Source organism: Apteryx mantelli, chromosome 1, assembly GCF_036417845.1.
Source record: "Apteryx mantelli isolate bAptMan1 chromosome 1, bAptMan1.hap1, whole genome shotgun sequence".
Lineage (NCBI taxonomy): Eukaryota > Metazoa > Chordata > Aves > Apterygiformes > Apterygidae > Apteryx > Apteryx mantelli.
Window position 1 is genome coordinate 125,099,388 of NC_089978.1, and position 21,199 is coordinate 125,120,586.

The window sequence follows — 21,199 nt, forward strand, 5'->3', positions numbered from 1 at the left end:
CCCCAGGCAGCATTTATGCACCCCAGGAAACCACTGCCAGAAGAAACTCACCTTCCCCTGTATTTCCCTGCTCAGCAAAGAATTTGTTAATTCACCTATGTGGTGTGGATTCCCTGAAAGACTTGCATGATATTGGAGAACAGAGAAAAATAGCTTGACTAAAAATAGATATTGAATCTTGAATGAGAATCAAGCCAGAAATGTTAGCAGAAGTTGCTATTCCTAACATTGTTTCTGGTTGGGTAAAGATTTCTTGGTTCAATAAAGATAGCAAGTGTACCTAGAAAATGCTTTAATTTTTGTATCTGTTGCAATCTGCAGCTGGTAGTTGGGTTTCCTGATGTAAGGCTGGGAAGCAGTCTTACAAGCTCTGAAGGGCTGATCATTCCACTGAGGTTAAAATAAAAGTTATCTATCAGTTTTAAAAACAGAGGAGTGGTCAGGAAGTTTCAATTTAACTGACTTTAAGTCAGTTTAAAAATATATATACATATAATCATGTAGAGGCAGAAAACAATTAGCAAGAGCCTGACTGGTGCCAATGAAAGGCTCTCTGAAAAGCAGGGAGCAAAAATAACCTGTGATTCAGAAACTTAACTGTCTATAAAAGCAATTCTTGAACAAGAAATAAAAATAACTGTGGTAAATAACTATGAATTAACATAAAGCAAAAAAACCCTTCTTATTGATTAAAAGAAAATAAAAATCAAAAGCTCAACAATTATAGTAAGCAATTTCAGTACAGTTTACAATGGTCATGGAGGAATCCAACAACAACAAAAAAAGAATTCAGGTGAAAGACCACCAATTTCACCAGAAAGGAAGTAATTTTGCCCTAAGCAAAGTAACTGAGAAGGATTAAGTATCCTACTGATAAATAATGCCTGTACGCATGGTCTGGTTAGCACAGAAACTTTATCCAACCATTTCCAATAGTTAAAGTTTCACATATTAGGAACTTTAAAGAACTGAGAAATATGCTGCACCTAAGATCTATTTTCAAAATACCGCAAAGGAGGAAGTGATGCAGAGTATGCAACTCTGGTGGAACACATTGCAACCCACCAGAAAAGTAACAGAAACAAAGCCTGAAAAAGCCTCCAAACGTACAGTCAAGAAATGGAGTCAACAAGCACATAAATGTGCCACCACACTTGAATAAAGTAATACTTGATCAGATGACACTTAGAAAATACAAACATGATATCTTGTATAAGGATGGTGAATACTGTCTTAAACAGGCTAGTAGGATTGGAAGACTGCAATTTTCTGACACAATGCATTCATAGCCTTCCACCAGCAACAAAACTTCTGTACTGAGTTTCAGATACTTGGTGAGACCAGTCAGAGGCAAAAACAATCAAACAAAAAAACCAAATTACCCTTACTTGCTCTCTCCCATATCAGGCAGTTCTGACCACCAGTGTGGATAAAGTAATTGAGCAGGGAAGCAAACCTTTGATCTTTAAGTTTAGCTTTTCATCATAAAAATGAAGCTGAAAGCAACCCATGCTTATAAGCAAAAATCAGCAAGTGTTTAACTAATGAGAAAGTATATGCCATCATCTTTGTCCTGAGATGAATAAAAAGTGTGCTTGGAAATTGAAGGGCTTGATCCTCATGCTTTCGCAAGCCAGTCAGAAAGACTCCAAAGATGAAAAACATCTCTTCCTCTCCTCCCTAAAACACAGTGTGTAGAAATACACTGATGTGTAGGCATTTATCAAAAATCATTATAGCTTGTAACCTTTGCTAATAAGTTCCAATAAATGAAACTGCATTTACCATTTGCTAATGTCTGATAAGCAGCAGCTATATGGATCCACGGTAAAAGTATGAATCAAATTGCACTGGTATGAAAGGCTGTATGTGAAACGTGGATATTTTATCTAACACCGCATCCGTTCCATTGACTACCTTCCCTGTATGAATGACGACTGAACTAAAATAGCCACACATAACTTTATTTGTTTGAGTACTACAGTGCATTTGTTGTTATTACTGGGTATATTACCCAAAACAAAATGAGATACAAGGTTATCAAAAGTACTCACGTGAATATTAATGACTTGGGGAACACTCCTACTCTGGCAAAGCAGACTTGCTTACCAAACTCTCCCAGTTAGATTGCTCTACTGTCAATTATTTTGAGATTTCCGCACTCTAGAATGGATTTAAAGTGTTCCAAAGGAAATTGGAACACACAGAGCTTTTTAAAGTATGTAACATACAATTTCCAAAATTTGTAATTTTCTGATTCCAAGAAATGTTTAAAAAAAAAAAAATCTCTTTATCCTCTACCTCTGAGAACATTACTGAAACGCTGCTTGAAGCAGAGAACCTGAATGTCTAGACTTCTCTTCCACAGCTAAAAGACAGCTAGCAACATGGGCTCAGGCCTGTGACAGCTACTAGAAGACTGAAATTAGCAGAATCCAGTAACTGTTTAGTTTTGATACCAGCTGAACAGAAAAACAAGCCTTAGCGTAATATTTTAGAAAATATTATTCTATTTTTCTTAAACAGAAATTGAAAAATAAAGAAGCTATGCTGATCCCCCCCCCAAAAAAAATCTGCTAGAAGCCCTTTCTTAATAGATAGGGGGTTTCCATAGGTGACATCCAAAAAACCAAGCAACAATGCTACCTCAGCCTTTGAAGAATCGGTAAGAGGGGAAAAAAAAATCCAGGCTGAGTTATTTGGTCCAAGTCAAAATGTGATTTCAGAAGTCAGTCTGTATGAACATAAACATGACCAAGATCATTTTATGGGCAAAGGCTCCACAGGAGATGGGAAGGTCACTTCAGGAAAACCATAATCTTTTAAGTGTTGAAAGCAAAACTGAAAATAAACCTTTGCCCAGTGCAAGAGTGCAAATAAAAGGAACTACATAACACTTTTCTGAAAGGGAATCTAAGAGTCAGAAGCAATCATTGCCCCCAAAACAGTCTCCTTTCCTAACCAGATCCCCATGGCCAAAACATGGCAAATCCCAGAATCTTGTGTTTCTTCTGGCACCACACTGAAGAGCGCACCCTGAGCTAGGGGAGGACACAAGAGGGAGCAGCCATACTGCTTCTACTTGGCTCTAAAGATAGCTGTTCACCTCCTTCCACCCACTTTCTCTCAAAAGACACACAAAACCCCACTGCAGCCCTTATTTCATCCACTTACTCTCTTAAAAGTTTTCTCCTTTCCCTCTCACATGTTTTTGTCTCAACTTCTGTTCACATTTTTCTATATCTGGCTTAAAGAAAAATAAAAGCTACAACTCCTTTATCAATACAGCATTTCCTCTCATTAACCATTAGCAATGATGAGATTCCTCCCATTCTGTTTTCTCTTTCAACACCTGCAAAACAAATATAATCTCTGAGGCATAGTTTGGTAGACAAACTTTGATTAATTAGCTATATCAGAATACTCTGCTAATGCAAACACAGCTCGTATAAGCACGTGTATCACTGCCAGTACAGCAAACAATTCTCCCTCCCTATTTCTCTCCTTTGCTTTGTTTTTGACAGTACATTTATATTAGTGCTTGGGCTAGTAGATAAACATCATGAAAACATACATTGCATTCTTGAGCAACGTTACCCTCTAACAAAATATTCCTTTAAAAAGTTTGCATGGTAGATCAGCCCTAAATATTCTACCTGATGCTTTATCTGATGGTTTCCTCTCTCTACATGTTTCACAAAAACAAAGTTTGTATTCAGTGACGCACAGGGAGAAAAGAAGGGCACCCCTCTTTCCTCTGCATACAGGCTCCTGCTGGTCTAGAGCACAAGGCTTGCCACAGTCACTCACACAAACAGGCAGAAGTAACGGGACTTCAAATCCTCACCACATTCATTTCCAATGGACTCTGACTTCCTTTGCACTTTACACCCAATCACTTTCCTCCGTGTCTTACTTATTCCTGGACTGGAAAATTCTGCAATTAAACAACTTCAAGGTGTTGTCCAAGATGATAAATGACTCTTATTAAAAGATTCTTACTGTCATGATGTTATAGGCATGGTTAGAGCAAGGCAAAAAAGAATTTGTTTAACTCAGTTCAGATCTTTGCTCTCATTATTCCTTTAGCCTGAGCACAAGTTCAAGTAAAAGGCACCATACCCAATTCTGGCCAAGATTTGAATCCCTCAGCCAGATCAATATCCTACCAACATGCCAGTCTGTTGCAAATAGACTAGGGCTTTGACTAACATTTAATAAGTACCATTTTCTCCCAGTAAACTTTCTATATGTCTTGCTTCCTACCACAATTTCATTCAGTGTAAGCCAAGATTTTACAGTTTTCCATTTATGCCAAGACATTTTTTTTAAATGAGTTAAGTCTCTTGTAGCTCATCATGGCAATCCTTCCTTCACTCATATTTTAGTCTTCCAGGCTCCTGAAAATTGATTTCCAAAAAGAGCTGGAATAACCCAAATGGTCATTATTCACAATAATCTAGCAAAACATGCTTCACTGAAAGTGAATTATTTGAAAAGAATTGGGGCACAAACAACACATGAATGGGACCATAACCAAATTAATCTACACTGCAACACAAAGAAGTAATCATTACAGGATTTGATAGCCATGCATTTAAATACATCCTGATTTCAAAACTAATAAGAAGGCATAGCTATAAAAACAGATCTCATACTAAGTCTCACAAAAGTCTCAAAACTGCAAATCTGTTCTAAAGGATTTCCTCACATTTTAATTAACAGTCATAAAAAAATTGTGATGAGATAATCTCAATGTATATAGGAGCATTTTCTCCATTTAAAGTTATATTCAAGAAAGCTTAGTAAGCTGCATATTCCCTGCTGACAAGCTCAAAAATATCTTTCCTCAATATATTAAGTTTTACGTATGAAAAACTATGTGTGTGCAATTTAAAAACAGAGGTTTAAGAAGTTAGGCGAAGAAGTGAACTACCACTTGCATCATATTTTGGAAGACTGAACCAGAGCCAAATGCAAATCCCGTACCTAAACTGTTTCTCTGGAAGTCACACTAGCTAGCCAGACACGCTCTGCAAAGAGGAGCGGAAACGTGGTATAACTTGCAAACAATACCCAGATTCATAGCAGCCTCCAAACTGATTAGCATGCCCTCGTAGGTACGATAAAAGTATTTACTGAGAAAGTACACAAGACAGCAATCAAACATGGACATTTTGACCATGCTGCCTCTATTCTAAAAATTAGGTCCTTAAGCAGCAATATATTTAAATACTTGAACAATTTTGAAGTTGGATGCTCAAAGACATGCTGGATCAGGGTCCATAACTATTGAGTCAATTTTAAAATTTCTGGATATTGTGGTTCAGCACAATTTCAGCTATAGGTTTACAATGTCTGTCAACTAAAACTCTAAAAACTCCCACAATCTGGTACTCCTCACTTCATGTGTAGAAGTGGTAAGAAAAGACTCAGACTAGAAAAGAGGTTGACCATGGCAATTTCAACAGAAGTGGGTCATACAGCTATATTTATTACAGTGTTCATATTAAACAGCTAATAAATTTTTTTCTAATAGAAATGCTTTGTAAAAATACAGGCTTATTTGTTCCAGAGACAAGAATTTCTTGACTATCTTAATTGATCACAGATGAAGATGCTTGTAACTCTGAAGAAAATTTGACAGTTCAATAAGGACAGAGCTGAATATTTAGGTCAAACAATGATTATGCTTAACATATGACATCCTTTCCTGACACATTACTTCACACACCAGGACACTTAAGAAGACTGAAAGAAAACATTAAGAGATTTGGGGGTGGAGGGGACCTTAATATGAACAGCTTTTAGGTTATCTTCAATGATCCAAGAACAGAAAATGAAAGGCTCCTTAGAATGAATGCATTACTCTAGATGATCACATTCTCAGAATGACTTACAAGCACAGGCCACGTAAGTGAAGTGTAGGAACACTTCAGCTTTGAGAAATCACTGAGGAAACCAATGTCTTGCTGAGACACAAAAGAATACTGAAATGTGTGATTGACAAGCGAGAAAATATAAAGAGCTGAGTACAGTGGCATTGCAATAAACAGTCTTGACCAAAGAAGACAGCCTGCCAACTACAGCAGGTAAAAGGAAAAGAAGGAGGCGGAGTAACTGTGAAACTAGAGAGTGTACATGGCGATATGGGCTGGGGAAAGCAGGAACTATGCTTTCCTGAAATTCTGTTCTCCTTGCTTTAGTGTCTCTTCTGTCTGGCTCTGCTCCTCTCCCTCTAAATATTCTTACAGAGGACCCTCCTTAATTCTGTAACTTTCCATAAAGCTTCAACAGAAAGCTTTCTATTCTCCCTCTGCAGCTTTCTCTCTTGCAAGCAAAAATCCAATCACTGTTTCTATGCATACAACTTACCCCCTTGCTCCAGATTTGTCTTGTCTGATCTGCCTCCAGTGTATCACAAACATGTACACACTTGCTTAGCACAGCTGTAACTGGAGCTCTCAACTTCCTCCCTCTCACCCCCCACCTGCCAAGGTCTCTAACATAAGCACCACTTCTCACTACTTTTGCAGTCAAAGTGGATTTGCCAAGTCCGATCCAAAAGCTGGGGTTCCCTCAGGTTCAGCTGACTGCTCTTCAGGAACTCACACCCACAGCATGTGCAAGTCTGCACAGAAATGTGTGAGGTACAGCTCCTCCTAGTCAAACTAGCCATTGCTTTTGTTCAGGCTATTACCTCCTGTCTCTATCCTTTCCTAGGCCTTGTCAAATGAAATGTCATCCCTCTCAGTCTGTGTTGCAAAGACCACTTTGCATGGTTTTGCCATATTATTACCCTTTGCAGGCCTTACGGGTATACCTGCTTTATCACACTAGAAGCAAGCTGTCTTTTAAGCTGTGCATGTCATTCCCTATAGAGATACTCACTCATGTCTTTGATCAGATCACCAGTTATTGACAGTAAACTTGTCTTTCAGACAGTTTCTATGTGCACCAACCAAGAACATTTGCTTAGAGAGTAGTGGGAGGAAACTGAACTTTAAGTATAAAAAACAATCCCTCTTCTTTTTTAGTTTAATACATCTTGCCAAAGATTCAAAGAACTCTTCTTGCAGTTCTAAATATTAGAACAATCAAGCAAAGCTAAATTTCTACAGCCTTCTCTCTCTGAAACCATAAGATCATAAACACATATGCTAGTCAGTGACAGCAAGGTCTGGCAAACAATATTCTGGCAAAAATAAAAAATAAAAAAAAAAAAAAATCTATTTCTCAGTCAGAAATATTCCCCCAAATCTTCTTTTAATGTTAAAGTGTAATACATAAATCAAAAAGGTCTATATTATGTAATTTAATGTTTTCTTTAAAACCATAGATCTCACTTTTTTCTTAAAACACCAGATTCTAAAAAAGAAATCATTGGCTAAGGTTTTCAGTATTCTATTTTTTATATATTTTGTATCTTTTCTATGATCCTAGAAAGACAAGTTCAGATTCCCCTCCGAATAAAAATGTAGAAAAACAACAGCTTTTTCAGCGTGAAACTGTGTGCTGGCTCACTTCACACAATTTTAAACCACCGCTCAGGTATGCCACATGCCATCAGTACAATGGATCATACCTGGCAATTTACAAAGCAGCATCTAGGAGGAACGGTTAAAGCAGTTCTTGAGTCACACAAGGCTTGTGAGCAGTTCAAGCATGCTCCTAACCCAGGGCTGAGTCACAGAGGCCACTGGCCGACCCTCAGCTGCCAACAGAAATACAGCAGCAGTAGCTGCTAATACTGATAGTGTTAGGTTGCCTTGAGAGCCACTCCACACTCAACCCAGTCCTTTCTTGCAAAGGACTGAAAAATACCATCTTTGAGGAATCACTATTCCTACTTGGAAGCCATGGTAGGAGTTTCCACTTTCCTGGGCTTTTTTATGACATATTACATAAGCTTTTTAGGTCCTCACCATGTATAAATTCTGGCCCTCTGAGCCCCACAATACAAAATTCAGCTACTCTTTACACAGCAAGAGTTCTTTACTATATAATCCATCTGAAATATCTGCAAATATCATTTGCACAAGGCTAGGGACTGTGGACTTGCAAACAGTTTGCGAGCAATAGCAATCATTAAGGATATACGTCCACCGCAGCAGCAGCCCATACAGGATTCTGAAGCCTTGCAGTTACAACTGAAGTATTACCAAGCTGCAAAAGGCAAAACATAGTGAGCACTTTAAGTTTAGCTAAAGCAAATGGCACAAAAAACATAAAACTATTTTTTCCATCACTGGAGTACCAGTTTTAGTTTAAGTTAGACACTCAAATCCTCTTCAATTAAATGCATGCTGTGGAACTTCCACCCTAGCTTAACAGTTTGAAAGCACTGACACACACAAGAAAAAAATGCTAACTTAAGTGACCTCTCCCAAGCCAGCATCATTCCTAATTCCCCATTTCCTTCTGCTTATAAACACTGTTTGAAGAGCCCAGCCTCCACACAGGAAAGCTGTGAAAGTGTCACTTGCTCCAGAGAACGCTGATCACTTCCCTCCTCCCTTAAATAATAATAGTTAAAAAAAAAAAAAAAAAAAAAAAAAAACCATCCAGTCCTCAGTCTTCATTGCACACATGCAATCAAACAAACTCATTTTTTTTAAAAAAGCTATCATTTTGGAAGATTCTGGGAAATTGCTTAGTTTTATAAGCAGATGGAAGATTTAGGTCTTAACCCTATGTCTGTAATTCCTGCAAGTCTGCATAAAACATATGTTTTCCAGTACCTTTCCTTTCCTCCTTTCCTAGAGATAGAGGATGGCCCCTCTTAAAGTAAAGTTATCCAGAGTTTGCAAAAAGTTTTAGTTCCCCTCTTCCCCCCAAAAAATCACTGCAATAATCCAATTAAAGTTTTCATTAAATATTTCAATTAACAGGCTCCCCCTCCAGACTTCTTTGTAGTTTGCCATGTTCTTTCGCAGAACTTCCAAACTATAAGCCACCTATTTCCTTTTGTGGTTATGAAAAAAGGCTGCCTGGGTTGTACAATATGTCCAAAAAAGTAGCAAATATTTATTCTGTCATCTCAAGAAAGCCTCCTCACAAGGGGTCATGGCCTCCTGCATTCTCAGTGTCCTGCTCTTTTGCATTTATATGAAGAAATTCTTAGAACAAACATTTCTGCTTACAGTTGACAGCATCTCAAAGGAAGACTAGCAACTGGTGTAAAAGCAAGAAAAAGCCAGTGATTTATAAGGCTTTTGTGAACTAGAATCCACATCTAAGACAAGGCACTCCAGCATACTAAAAAGGCTGGGTTTTATATCTACTTATGCAAAGCACCGTCCAAATGAGCAAGCAGCCACATGAAGCTTATACATGCTCCTCAGGAGTAACCATATGTAAAACCACGACAATAATTTGTTTTGAGAAATTGTGCAAATGTACTATTTCTGCTGAGAAAGAATTAACAAGCTTTTGGGGTGAACTTTCAATCTCAGTCTTCAAACATTCCCACATCTAATAGAACCAGATTGTAAATCCCAGCTAAAAATGGTTCACTCTCTTCTCCTAATACATGTGCGGATATCACCCCTCACAACACCCCAGTTCTCTCTGGATAAAGCTTCTGTCAGCTTACACTCACCCATTCAGCATTCACTGAAAGAAATACACTACTTTATTCATTCCTCTATGCCTTGCGCGACTGATGTAATGGAAGCAGAGCCAAGGATCATGAGCATACTGAATACACTTAAGCCCATCCTTCCTTATCACTGCTGTACACACAGATGGAAATAATGATAAAAAAAGCAATCCATGGAGTCCTTTGCACACAATTCAGAGCAAGAGAACAAACTGATAACCCCAAACTATGCAGATATCTCTTTGCAGCAGGTCAGAAGGAAGGTATACCCTTAGCAAAAGCTGGGAAATTCTCAAGCTTTGGAGAAATGCAGCTCTTCCCTTGCCGCCCACGTATTGGAAAAGAAGCAACCACCATAGGCACTATAGATGACCACCACTGCTATAGAAAGTTTCTGATCTCTGGCTCTTGAACTGCATGCCGCTCAAGTGCGGCTGCAAAGCTGCATGGTGCAGTGAGCTGTGCTGCCACAGCCAGGGATCTGGATCACTGCAGCAGCCCCTGAGGGAAGAGAGCCAGCAGGGGCTGCAGAGATGAACACTGCCAGCATGCCCCGAGACCAGCGACATGCCCACTCCCATCCCATCGAGCATGACCTCTGGAAAAACAATTCTCATTCCCCACTCCCGGAACCATCATCCCTTTGGCTCTCAAAACAGTGTGATATCTCTCTCATGGCCCTTGAATATATCAACATTTTGATACACAAACTGGAAAGTTTGCCCTCCCCTGTCCTGTAACAACGTCCTTTTGACTGTGGACTCCAAGCGCTTACGGTTCTTTCTAGATAATGAAAGCAATTTCTACTGAAACAGGCATATGCTATTTTAAAATGCATAAGAAATACTAAATAGATTCTGTGAATCCAAGCTAGAAGTGGTTCACCTACTTCTCCTACCATGTGCGCAGATATAACCCTCACAACACTTCAGTTATTTTCCACTATCTCAAAAGTTTTTGTACTCCCCCCTCCCAGAAACTGGACTAAAGTTTCAGATTTAACATCGCAGGGTTCTTAAGAATACGATCAGCAAAGACAAGAAGTGACCTGGAGTCACAACAGAGTTTGGATGAAATACAAAAAATACAACCCAACCCTTAAACCTGCAGGTAAACATCCAGAAGCCTTGCTCTGACAACAGAAATTCTCACAGAAACACATAGGAATTTCCCACTGTGGGAGGACTTTACATTACCAGGGCTAAATCTTTAGGGTACATTATAAGCTACATTATAAGGACTTAAGCTTCAGAAGAATGAAATAACATGTTGCATCATTCAACAGTGGCATGATGAGTAAGGTCATAGTAAACTGTGGAACAGTTACACCCTCCAGAAGGTAATGCACTGTTTTAGAAGCCATGTCAAGAGAGAAACCACTAGAGCAAAACAGTTTCTAGACGTTTTAAGCATTTAACAAAAATTCATTTTGACAACAAAGATAGAAAAGTAACTTTATGCCCATGTGAAGTCACTGTCAGTTTTTGCTTATATAAAATGGCAACTATTTAAAATTGTAGTACTGTTTACACAGCAAACTGTATTACTAAAAGCTCATTTGATTGTGCAAGAACACGACAGTAAGAAATGTAGTTCATTAATATAAACTAGAAACTGGGGGGGGGGGGACACATTCATAATACTGACTTCCATATCACTTGTGTATGTAGATGGGGTTCAAGATTAGCAATATTCTGCAACAGTTTGAGAACTGAGGAGGTTTTTTTTTTTTTTTTTAAACAAACTTCATAAAAAACACAATTGGCACATGACAGCTGGAAAAGTGGGTAAGGGAATTTTTTTTCCCAGCTTAAATTCGTGACTGAGGTTTTATGTCGCCAGTTGTCATCATGCCCCATTTTTGGCATTGTCAGAAACTTTAAAATAAGTTTCCCAGTTTCAGAAAGCAAATCTCTTAATAGTGTATATAATATTAAAATTCATCCATTAATAATACTTATCCTATCATCTTGCCTATACACAAGCATCTGTTACTGCACATCAAGTTGTGTATCAGCAATGAAGGAATCAAAATTTACAATTCTTTTCCCTTCTAAAATTACATAATTGCATTCGAGTCCCCCCCAAACCTTCCTAAATACCAAGTTCCTTCTCCTTATTTTCCTATTCTATGCATGACTTGTGTAAGCAAAGGCCACTAAGTTCATCTCTGCTTTCCAAAACAACTAGAATAAGCCAAGTAAAACCATGTTTGTTTATTGAATAAGCAATAGGTCTTGCTTGGCTAAAAGCATGCTGGTTTCTAGATTTCATGAAACAAAATTTCATACCAAAATGGAGTATACACCGTTACCTAAGCGAATTCTCTACACAATCTATAGCTAAATATTTCAGCAACTGCAAAAGGAACTTCATCCCACAAATAATAACTCTCACACCTACATTCAGCTATCCTAACCCCATTCTATAAACTGAGTATTCTCTGTAAGATACCCAGTTACAGAGCCCAATATGAACGTTTACCATTTTTCCCATGGAATAAACTGCATCAATTCACTTTTGTCCTTCTAAAACATGAGCCTTAACAATTCTTCTTGGCCAGCATGATGAACTCTAGCAATGTCGAGTTCCTGAAAAACAAGTTGTTCCACTTTCTAAAACAAGCTTCAAAAAAAAAAAAAAAAAAAGACCCCTGAAATGTATGTCAGTCATACAAAATGACGTGTTTAACTCTAGCTGTATACAAACTACATCCATTTTATTATTCAACATCTAAGAGTTATTTTCTCTTGTTAAATTGAAAAGTCAGAGAAAAAAAATCAGGTAACTTTTGCAGCAGGTCAAAAGATAAATTACTTCTGTGCAGCATTCATCTGATGGAATAATAATTCTGAGTGTACTACAAATTTACCCTTTTTTTTTTAAAACCACTAAGAGGGGCCAATTCTTAATGAGGCTTCATAATTAGTCTCAAAGTACTCCGATGAGAAATAATATTTAAGAAAAACCGAAGGATTCAAGAGAAATATAAAGTTCTAGATTTGCCAAACAGTTACCAGCTTTCTGTATTTACCTGTTTCTAAATCAAAGACATGGAATGGGTTAGAAGCATACAAGAACATATGCAACCTCATTTTCTTTTACAATAATGAAGAATTCAGATTCTGTTTATGGAACAGCACATCTATTTCAATTTTTCTTCATAATCCCAGAAGAACTTACCGACAGAACTGTTTTTGTTCAACAAAAATATTGCTTAACAAAGCCTATTGGAAGTGTTTTAGCTCTCTCTCATGCATCCAGGGCAATCATTTCCTTATCCTGTTTGTTTCTTATCATGCAACACCACTCTTGGCACCGTTCACCCCAGGAAAGCACCCTCTTTTTATTCGAGTTCTTTTTGAATTTCTCCATGAAGCCCCTCATCGGACAAGAACAGATTATTTGAAAAACTGCATCAGTAACCGATCCATCTAAAAAAAAAAAAGGGGGGGGGGCATACAGCAGAAGAGGACTATCTCTGAGTCATCACTTCAGGTTTGTCCTTCTTCATGCAACAGGAAGTTATCGATGAAAGCAAGATGCTTTCAAAAACAAAGCCTGATACCTCAGAACACTACGAAGAAAAGGAATTTTAACATCACTTTCAATCTGAAGCCAGAGGTCTGAGAAAAGCACAAACATGCTGCCTCTATCAGTGAGGTAGTGGAGCTCCCTCTATTGAATTAGTTGCCAAAACAAAACAAAAAAACAAAAAACCACTCAAAAAAGAAAAAGCAGCATACTATGGTCGAAATCAGGGAGGATAACACGAAAATACCAGAGAGTTGTGGATATTCAGTTTTTTTCCTGGAAAAAAAAAAAAATCACATTCTACTCAAGTCAATTCTAATAATCATCTCCAGCATTTACAATTCTTGAAAATTCTTTCATTTGAGCACTGGTGCATGGAAGCATAACTGACTTGATTCTTCTTGCAAGCAGAAGAACTCGACAGAATTCAGTACACTGCATCAGTTCTTAGAAGCGTGGCATTACAGTTTACATACATTTTCTAATATCTTGAAAAAACAATTGTATTACCAGAGTAAAAATCTATATACTAGCCAGCCTCAAGAAACCTTGAGGAGCACTAAACAAAGAGCCTAAAGATTGTGCTTCTGGATACGTTAAATATCTTTGAAAAGCCAGTACATAAAGACTGTGAAATAATAGTGGGAGGAAAGCCATTGCAGACCAGACCATGAGCCAGCTTACCTGTGACCATTATGCCTATGGTCATATAAAAGAGGTCACAAAAAGTAGAAACTATGAATATTGCATGATCATCTATGGCTAGGAGATTCAATTACAAGTTAGAGCGTCTAAAAAGTTAGCACAATCACGCAACTGTTAACAGGCTTGAAGTGTAGTTTAACTTTTTTCTTATATAGATAGGCCTGGCTCCCCCATACCTGGTCCCTATTCTGTGATCTGCTATTGTTTCCCTGCAGGCTCAATAATTACCCCAAAACCACTTTGATAGCATTTTTGTTAGTCCAAAAAATGCCTTTGACAGGGTTGGGGGAAAACAAACAAACACACACAACACACAGTGCTGTGCTACAATATGACTGGCAAGCACATTAGAGCTATTAACACTGAAGTAATGCTTGTTTTTATACTAGGTCTACTAGGCCCTTCCGTACCGTATGTAATCAGATCCGACATGATGGAAATCTGCAGTGAGCCCTCAATAGTTTAAGACTATAAAACATGTTATAAAAGCTGGATATTTGTAAGAAAATGGAGAAGGTAGATTTATGTTGATCTCAGATGTAATTTGCATTAAGTACTTAATAGTATTTTCTGTATTTTCCCATTCATGTATCACCTTGCATAAATATTCAGATTTTGATCCTCAAAACTTTAAGATTGAGATAAGCTAATGAACAGCATTACTTCTACTATGAAGACAGCTGAAACTGTTTACCCTGGGATTACACATTAGAATCCTAGGATGCTTCTAGGAAAGGGAATGAAGGGCACTGTAAGAAAGGGTATTACTCTTCCATAGGTTGGAAGGTGAAAATAAGATATCCTCTAATTAAGTACGACTCACCATAGAGATATTTATTTCATGAACACAAAATATATTTTTTCCAGTTTAAAAAAATAAAATAAAAAAAATCAATGGGTTGGGTCCTTCTAAGAACTGAAGAACTTATTTTCTTTCAGCATGAAACTTGAGAGACTTAAGATTACAGGCCTGGATGATTTCTGTTGTTGCCCTCTGCTTTATATGAAGTACTAGAAAAGCAACATAGGAGGAGAGAGGACAAGAAGAAAAATAATTTATGTTGTGAGACTTTTCAAGCATATTCTTAGCAAAAGAAAAAAATGATTTTTTAAACAAGTCAAATATTTTCCAAAGCAAATGATTATCAACTTATAAAAATGAGTTGGGCTTTGCCAGCTTTGTGTTGGATCACAGAAACATAGTGTATCAAAACAAATATGCACGGTACAGTGGTTTCCTGACTTCAGTCTTAGAAAAAACAGGTGAACCTCAGGTTTTAACACAGAAAACCAGTTTTCCTGAACCAGTATCATGTCAGATGTACCAGAAAAACAGCAGTCAGGAGTGAGAACACAATGATAAGCATCAGGTGACTGAGAAGACTAAATATTACAGTTTCACTGCACTTGCATTACATAGCAATATGTAACACATTTTCAGTAATAAAACAATTCAATAGACTGTGCTTTTCATAATTATCATTCATGGGGGGGGAGGAAGGACTAGAAAGACGAAGATTAGCTCTTGATTAAAAGTTGACTTTCCTTTCACATATAGTTACTTCCTCTAGAGGATCATGCATTTTAATTAGTATGCCTTTTTAGTTTGGCCTAGGGTTAATCTTCGAATAGTAAATTGGGACTTGGACCACCTCTTTTTTGTAAATCTTGATATATATATATCTGTATAAAAGATCTGTATCTTTTAATATATCTGCATTTTTAATGTGTTATAGAGCAGTTTATTTTATGAAGAAAGAAATGTAAAATTCCTAAAAGGGATCACCAATAAGCTTGAGTATTGCTGAAGAGATCAACACCTGATACACATCAGCTTGTAATATGCTTTTAATAACTTATCTATTGCTTTCCATATGTAAACCTGAAATGAAATTCCCAAAAGCCAAACGCTATGACAGAATAATGTATCCAGAGTTTATTGCGGATGATAGTAAATTAGTATGAAACAGCTGAGATAATGAGGAGAGAAAAACCTGAAATATACAGTAATATCAAGACTTTCTTACAGATATTTTCATATTTAAACATCTTTTGGCCTTCAAAGAATAAATTGGAAACTAGAGGCTTAAATCTTAACTTAGGCTTTCCAGGCATTTCCCTGTGCTGCTGAAAAGTTATTAAGCTGAGATAGTGCTGTTTTCTCTTTTTATACACCTTCATCAACCCAAGCCTTGATATAGAAGGAAATCTGAAATCGTTAGATATTTTAAGTAAAAATGTGGACAGTCACACAACCAGTGAGATCACTTCTTATTTTTTTTACTGGAAAGTTGGATAAAACTCCCTACAGGGGACAAGTCTTGCTTCTTGGAAGCTGAGGTGCTTATCTCAATATATCTTTAGAATTTCACAAAATGAATAATCTTTCCTGAAGAGTTTCTCTACATCACAGAAACCAGTATTCTTTGTAAGCTCTGCCACTGAGACTTACATTTTTAAGTCTTACAGTGATTAAATACTGTATTTGCCAAAGCAAAAACCCGGCAGAACAGCTTGACATATTCCCTTAAGGTTCTTCCTGCAGTTTTTTTACTATTCTAATTGAGACTAAAGCCTCGGCAGCCTTATGCTATTGGTTTAGTAGTTCGTTTTTTACTTAGCTAAAGCTTGTACTAAATAAACATCAAAATATTGCTAGCGGAAGAGGTCTCCTGAAGTCCCATCCTTATCTTTCATTTCGAAAAGATTATATTGCCTGTAAATGGTTAACTTGGAGAGCACACAACAACAAGGCAGAGGCCAGGAATGAAAAACCACCAACTCTAACACTTCTGCAAACCCTTCCCTGTTGCAAACGCAACCACACAAAGGCAAAGCCATTTCCTTAAAGCAATACAAAATGTTACCACAGGCTGACGCTCTTTCTACAAGAATAATGCGACATTCTCTACCTCGAATGCAGAACTCCTGACTTCACGGCTTTCCTCCAGACTTCAGTTTCAACTCAATATTTACAAAATAAAGCCTACGAACACCTCACGGCCCAAGTACTCCCAGAACAATTAGGGCTTTTTAGCACTTCCTGCACGTCCCCACTTCCCTAGCGCCCGGAGCACGCTTTCAGGGAGGGAAAGAGAAAGTCACCCACATGAACGCGACCTGCCGCTGTCCGCCTCGTCCAGCGCGGCGCTGCCACTCCGCGAGGGGCGGCTCAGCGCTGCGCTGCTGCGGTCGGAGCGCCGCGCCGCCCCAAGCGCCGGCTGCCGTCGGCGCGCGCGGGGCGAGCGGGCGCCGCGGCAGGGGCGCCCGAGGGCGCGGAGGGGGGTCGGGGGGAGCCCGGCCCGAGCTGGCGGCAGCCCGCTCCGCGGGACGTGCCCTCCAGCCCCACAGCCACACGCGCACCACGTCTGCCCGGGCTCCCTCGCCCTCCGGCGGCCTCTCACAACGCCTCAGGCGCCGCGGCGCACACGGGGGGTGCGCGGCGCGCCCCAACGGTCACCCGCGCCAACGGTCGCCGGCGCCAACGGCCGCCTCCGCCGGGAGCGCTCGCCCCGCGCGCGCGCGCGCGCAGCAACCCCGCGGCGCCGAGGAGCCGGCGGCAGGTGGGTGCAGCGGGGCGCGGGCTGCGGGCGGGCGGGTAGAGCGGCCGCGGCCACCTGCGGCCGCCCCGGCCTCCCCTCGGCGAAGTTGCGGGCGGCCGGGACGGCGCGGCGCGACGGCGGTTCCGGGCGCCCCTTTCCCGCGACGCTCACCTGGCGGCAGGCAGAGGGCTGCGAGCAGGAGGCAGGGCAGCAGCGGCAGCGGGCGGCGGCGGCAGGAGGCGCGGGCGGCGGCGGGGGGCTCCATCATCCCGCCTGCCCGCGGCGGGACTGGGGGGCTGCGGCGGCGGGGCGGCGCGCCCGCGGCGGCTCTTCCCTCTCGCGGCGGAGCGTGGAGGCAACTTCTGCCCTCCGAGGCCGGGCGGCGGCGGCAGGCTTCCCCGGGGCGGCGGCGGGAGCGGGAGCGGTCACGTCCCCGACGGCGGCGGGGCGGCTACTCTCCCTCTTGCCGAGCGAGCGGCGAGGAGCGACTCCGCACCGGGGCAGGTGGCGGCTCCCCTCTGGCAGCGAGCGGCGCTCCAGGACTGAGAGCGGTGCCGCGGAGGCGGAGCCGGGCGGCGGCGGCGCTGGCTCGGCCCCTCCGCCCGCCCCCGTCCCTCCTCCCCGTCCTCGGGGCGGCGGCCGCGCTGGAGCCGCGGCCTCTGGCGTGGGCGGCGGCAGTGGGGAGCAGCCGCTGTCCCCGCCACCTCCGCTCGGTGCTGCGCGCAATACAGTGGTGCGGGCCAGTACCTAAAAGCGAAACGAGCCCTCCCCCCCAAGCAAGCCAGCTGCAGGCGATGAAACGCCCGTTGTGCTGTGCGTTTAAAAGCGTAATGCGCTGTCCGCTCCCGCGTCCAAATGAAAGGAAGACTGAGGGCACTAACGCTCAGTTAAAGTAATTCAGTGGAGGAGTAAGAGGAGGGGGAAGGAGCTTACAGCACTCTTCATTGCATGAAGGAGCACCGATGAAGGGCAAAGGCGGGATCCTTCAGCACTTTCTGGAAGTCAGCTGCCCTAAAGGTCAGAAAGATTCCTCCTCAGAGTAATGCCCTCCAGAAACGGTGCTGTCGGGTACAATGCTTCATTCTTCTCCCCCTGTTTTAGACTGAGCAAGTGGTGGTGTTTCACAAAGAGGGACATGAGCTCCTTGAAATCACGCAGCAGGTTTCCTGACTAACAGTTCCGTGTGATCAACGCGTAGTCCATTCTGTCATATGAAGTAAGCCTGATCTCCTAAAACTGGAAATGTGAGTGTGCACATCATGTGATCCCTCCAGAGGGACTTTCTAGTAGTGAAATCCAAAGTGACGCGTGTCTTATCTTACTTCACCATGTGATGATGTGGACTCTCAGAGAGGAACTTCCCCAAAACTCCTGCAAGTTGAACACAGACTTAAGCCAGTTTATTCTGCAAATATGTTTGCTGTTCTCAAAACAATTTTCATGATGACTAAGAACTGAGAACACTTAAACATTACCACAATACGGAATAGGTTTAACCAATACAGTCTGAATATTTTTTCCTCATGTACTTTACTTTTTCCTGTAAAATGGAATGAGGATGTTTCACTTTTAGAATTTGAAGTCTAAAACACTGTCTTCAAATCAAAACATCCTTCTGTTCTTTCACATTATTATTATTATCTCTTACTGTGCAAGTCCTGCTATGCATTCAAAACTAAAAATATTTTTTTCTAAACTTACAGCAAACCAGAGCTTTATGGTCGTTTGTTTTCTGAGCAGATTTCTCTCAGTCGGATATATTAATAAGCAGATTCCAAAAAAGTACTGCTTTAAGACCAAGAAAATTTTCATCATCCTGTTGAAGGTGGTGAAGGTTTTCCATTCAGAGTGTTTTCTCGCCTATTTGAAAGCCTTACCACGTATGCATAAGTAGGGATATTTAGTATTTTTATTACTGCAGAACCTGGAGACCCTCTCGAAGTCTTGAGAGATGTATTGTGTGAAATTATGTTGTGATGACCGCCTAATCTAGTTCAGGGTTGTATTCCTATTAAGTTTTTTAACTTCTAGTGCTTTTAAGAGCGTTTGCTGTTTCTGCAGCGATTAAATACATTACAAATTAAGGGCCTAATCCTGAAATCATTGTTGATATGGACAAACCTGTTAAAGCTAGTAAGACTGTAGATGGGAAAAAAGGGTGAAAGGTCAAAATTTAAAAATTATCTGAATGCAAGCAAACATAGAAGAGGAGAAGGGTGTTATATGCTAGAATTCAGTGGTGCACTTAGCATATGGTTTGTTTTAAACATGACAATAGTGAGGTCAATTTGTAGAGATAAATACATGGTTTGCTGGATTAGGACATTAAATAATGCCCAAGCATCATTTTTTTTAATGCAGATGATTAACTGTTCCCTCATTTGCATCAAAATAATGAGTAGTATATATTTTCTGTCAGTGGGAGTGGGGATGAAGAAATCTTTCTGAATGATGCAAATAATTTCAAAGCGCATGGTGCAGAGACTCTGAAAGTGCGCTATAGAACCACAAAATTCAAACAGCTGAAACATATAGAGTCATTTTGTAATTTATGCTTACGCTATTATTCAAAAAAATATTCTTCAATGACTATTTTGCCCTCAGGTCAATACTGAATGTGTTGTTAAAAGTCTGTAAGAAATATGAGAAATGTGGACGATTACATCAAGGACACAATCCTTAAATCAGAAGTATGATTTGTTTTGGGTTTTCCTCACTACTTTGTCATTTCTCTTCAAAGCTGTTTCTACCTTTGACTTGAAAGGAGCTCTTTAAATTCTGAGTAAATAGAAAACATCTCAAGCTCAGATTACTCAAATGTTTTGATAACTTTGTAGGAATTTAAATGTGATTAGAAATTGTCAAGATAATTATTAAAGATAACTTTATGTGCTATGTCATTTCAACTATCCTCAATTCTGAGATTTGTAATTAATTCCTTTACTGTCCATTGGGTTGATGGAATATAGATTTGTTTTTTACAAATTATGTACTTGGGGCATGCTCCTGTTCCCATTGAAGTTAATGGGAGAATGAGTGAGTCACTGATCTACTGGGAAAACAACAACTGCCTGGCTTTCAAGTCCAAAATAAACACTTTTTTGAAGAAGTTAAAACAGTTACTAGTATAAAATTTTTCTTCTGTCGGAAGTAGCTCTGTGTTTGAAAAGCACTAATAATAAAAACATTCTTTGATAGATGCTTAATCCTATCAAACCACAGATTTTTTATTTATGTGACAAATTGATTAAAAGTGTAATCCATTAATAATGAATTGTGCATCTTAACAAAGAGTTTTTGTTAAACTGAAATATCATTTTCCATTTACAACAGATGTATAAAATAATTATATTGAAAGCAAATTTCTAGCAAGAATAGTACAGAATATTGTTGAATAGAGGACTGCTCAACCCATCTGGTAGTTTAATTCATTATTAGTATTGAGTGAATAAACTTCAGGGTATGATAGTTAATCTAGCGTCAGTGAAACTGTTCATACTATTTTGGCTCAGCATCCAAAAATACAGTCTGCAAAATGGAAATCTTCCATTGTCGATACTGCAGTTGAATTATATGACAACTGTTGAATGCAATGTCCATCCTAGTATTTCTATAACCTAATTTCTGTTAGTTTAGCTAGGTATTGTTCAGATAAAGTTGTTACTTCATCAGGTGCATACATGTGCATAGATTCTTGAGTCATTTTTATTGATACGCATCACATAATTTTTTTTTACCAAGCATTGAACATGAATGTAGTCTACACCACTGGTCATAGAATTTTTAAAGGAATAATGTCAGTGAATTGTTAGTGACT

General features: G+C 39.8%; 1 protein-coding gene and 1 long non-coding RNA gene across 7 annotated transcripts in view; one reads left to right on the forward strand and one right to left on the reverse strand.

Annotated features, from left to right (window-relative positions):
* ALCAM (activated leukocyte cell adhesion molecule) overlaps positions 1–17,909 on the reverse strand; it is a 127,982-nt gene extending 110,073 nt beyond the window's left edge. The window contains exon 1 of the mRNA XM_067300849.1: positions 17,554–17,909. Coding sequence (XP_067156950.1) covers positions 17,554–17,650 — 97 coding nt within the window. The 5' untranslated portion in view covers positions 17,651–17,909. The remainder of the gene's footprint in view (positions 1–17,553) is intronic.
* LOC106490678 (uncharacterized) overlaps positions 17,322–21,199 on the forward strand; it is a 31,183-nt gene continuing 27,305 nt past the window's right edge. For 4 of the 6 annotated variants that reach the window (XR_010884869.1, XR_010884860.1, XR_001293654.2 and 1 more), the window contains exons 1-2: positions 18,077–18,399; positions 18,484–18,626. This is a non-coding gene — a long non-coding RNA (uncharacterized lncRNA). Of the gene's footprint in view, positions 17,404–18,076; positions 18,400–18,483; positions 18,627–21,199 lie in introns of those variants that run through there. The other 2 variants (XR_010884861.1, XR_010884871.1) reach the window with 2 other exon arrangements.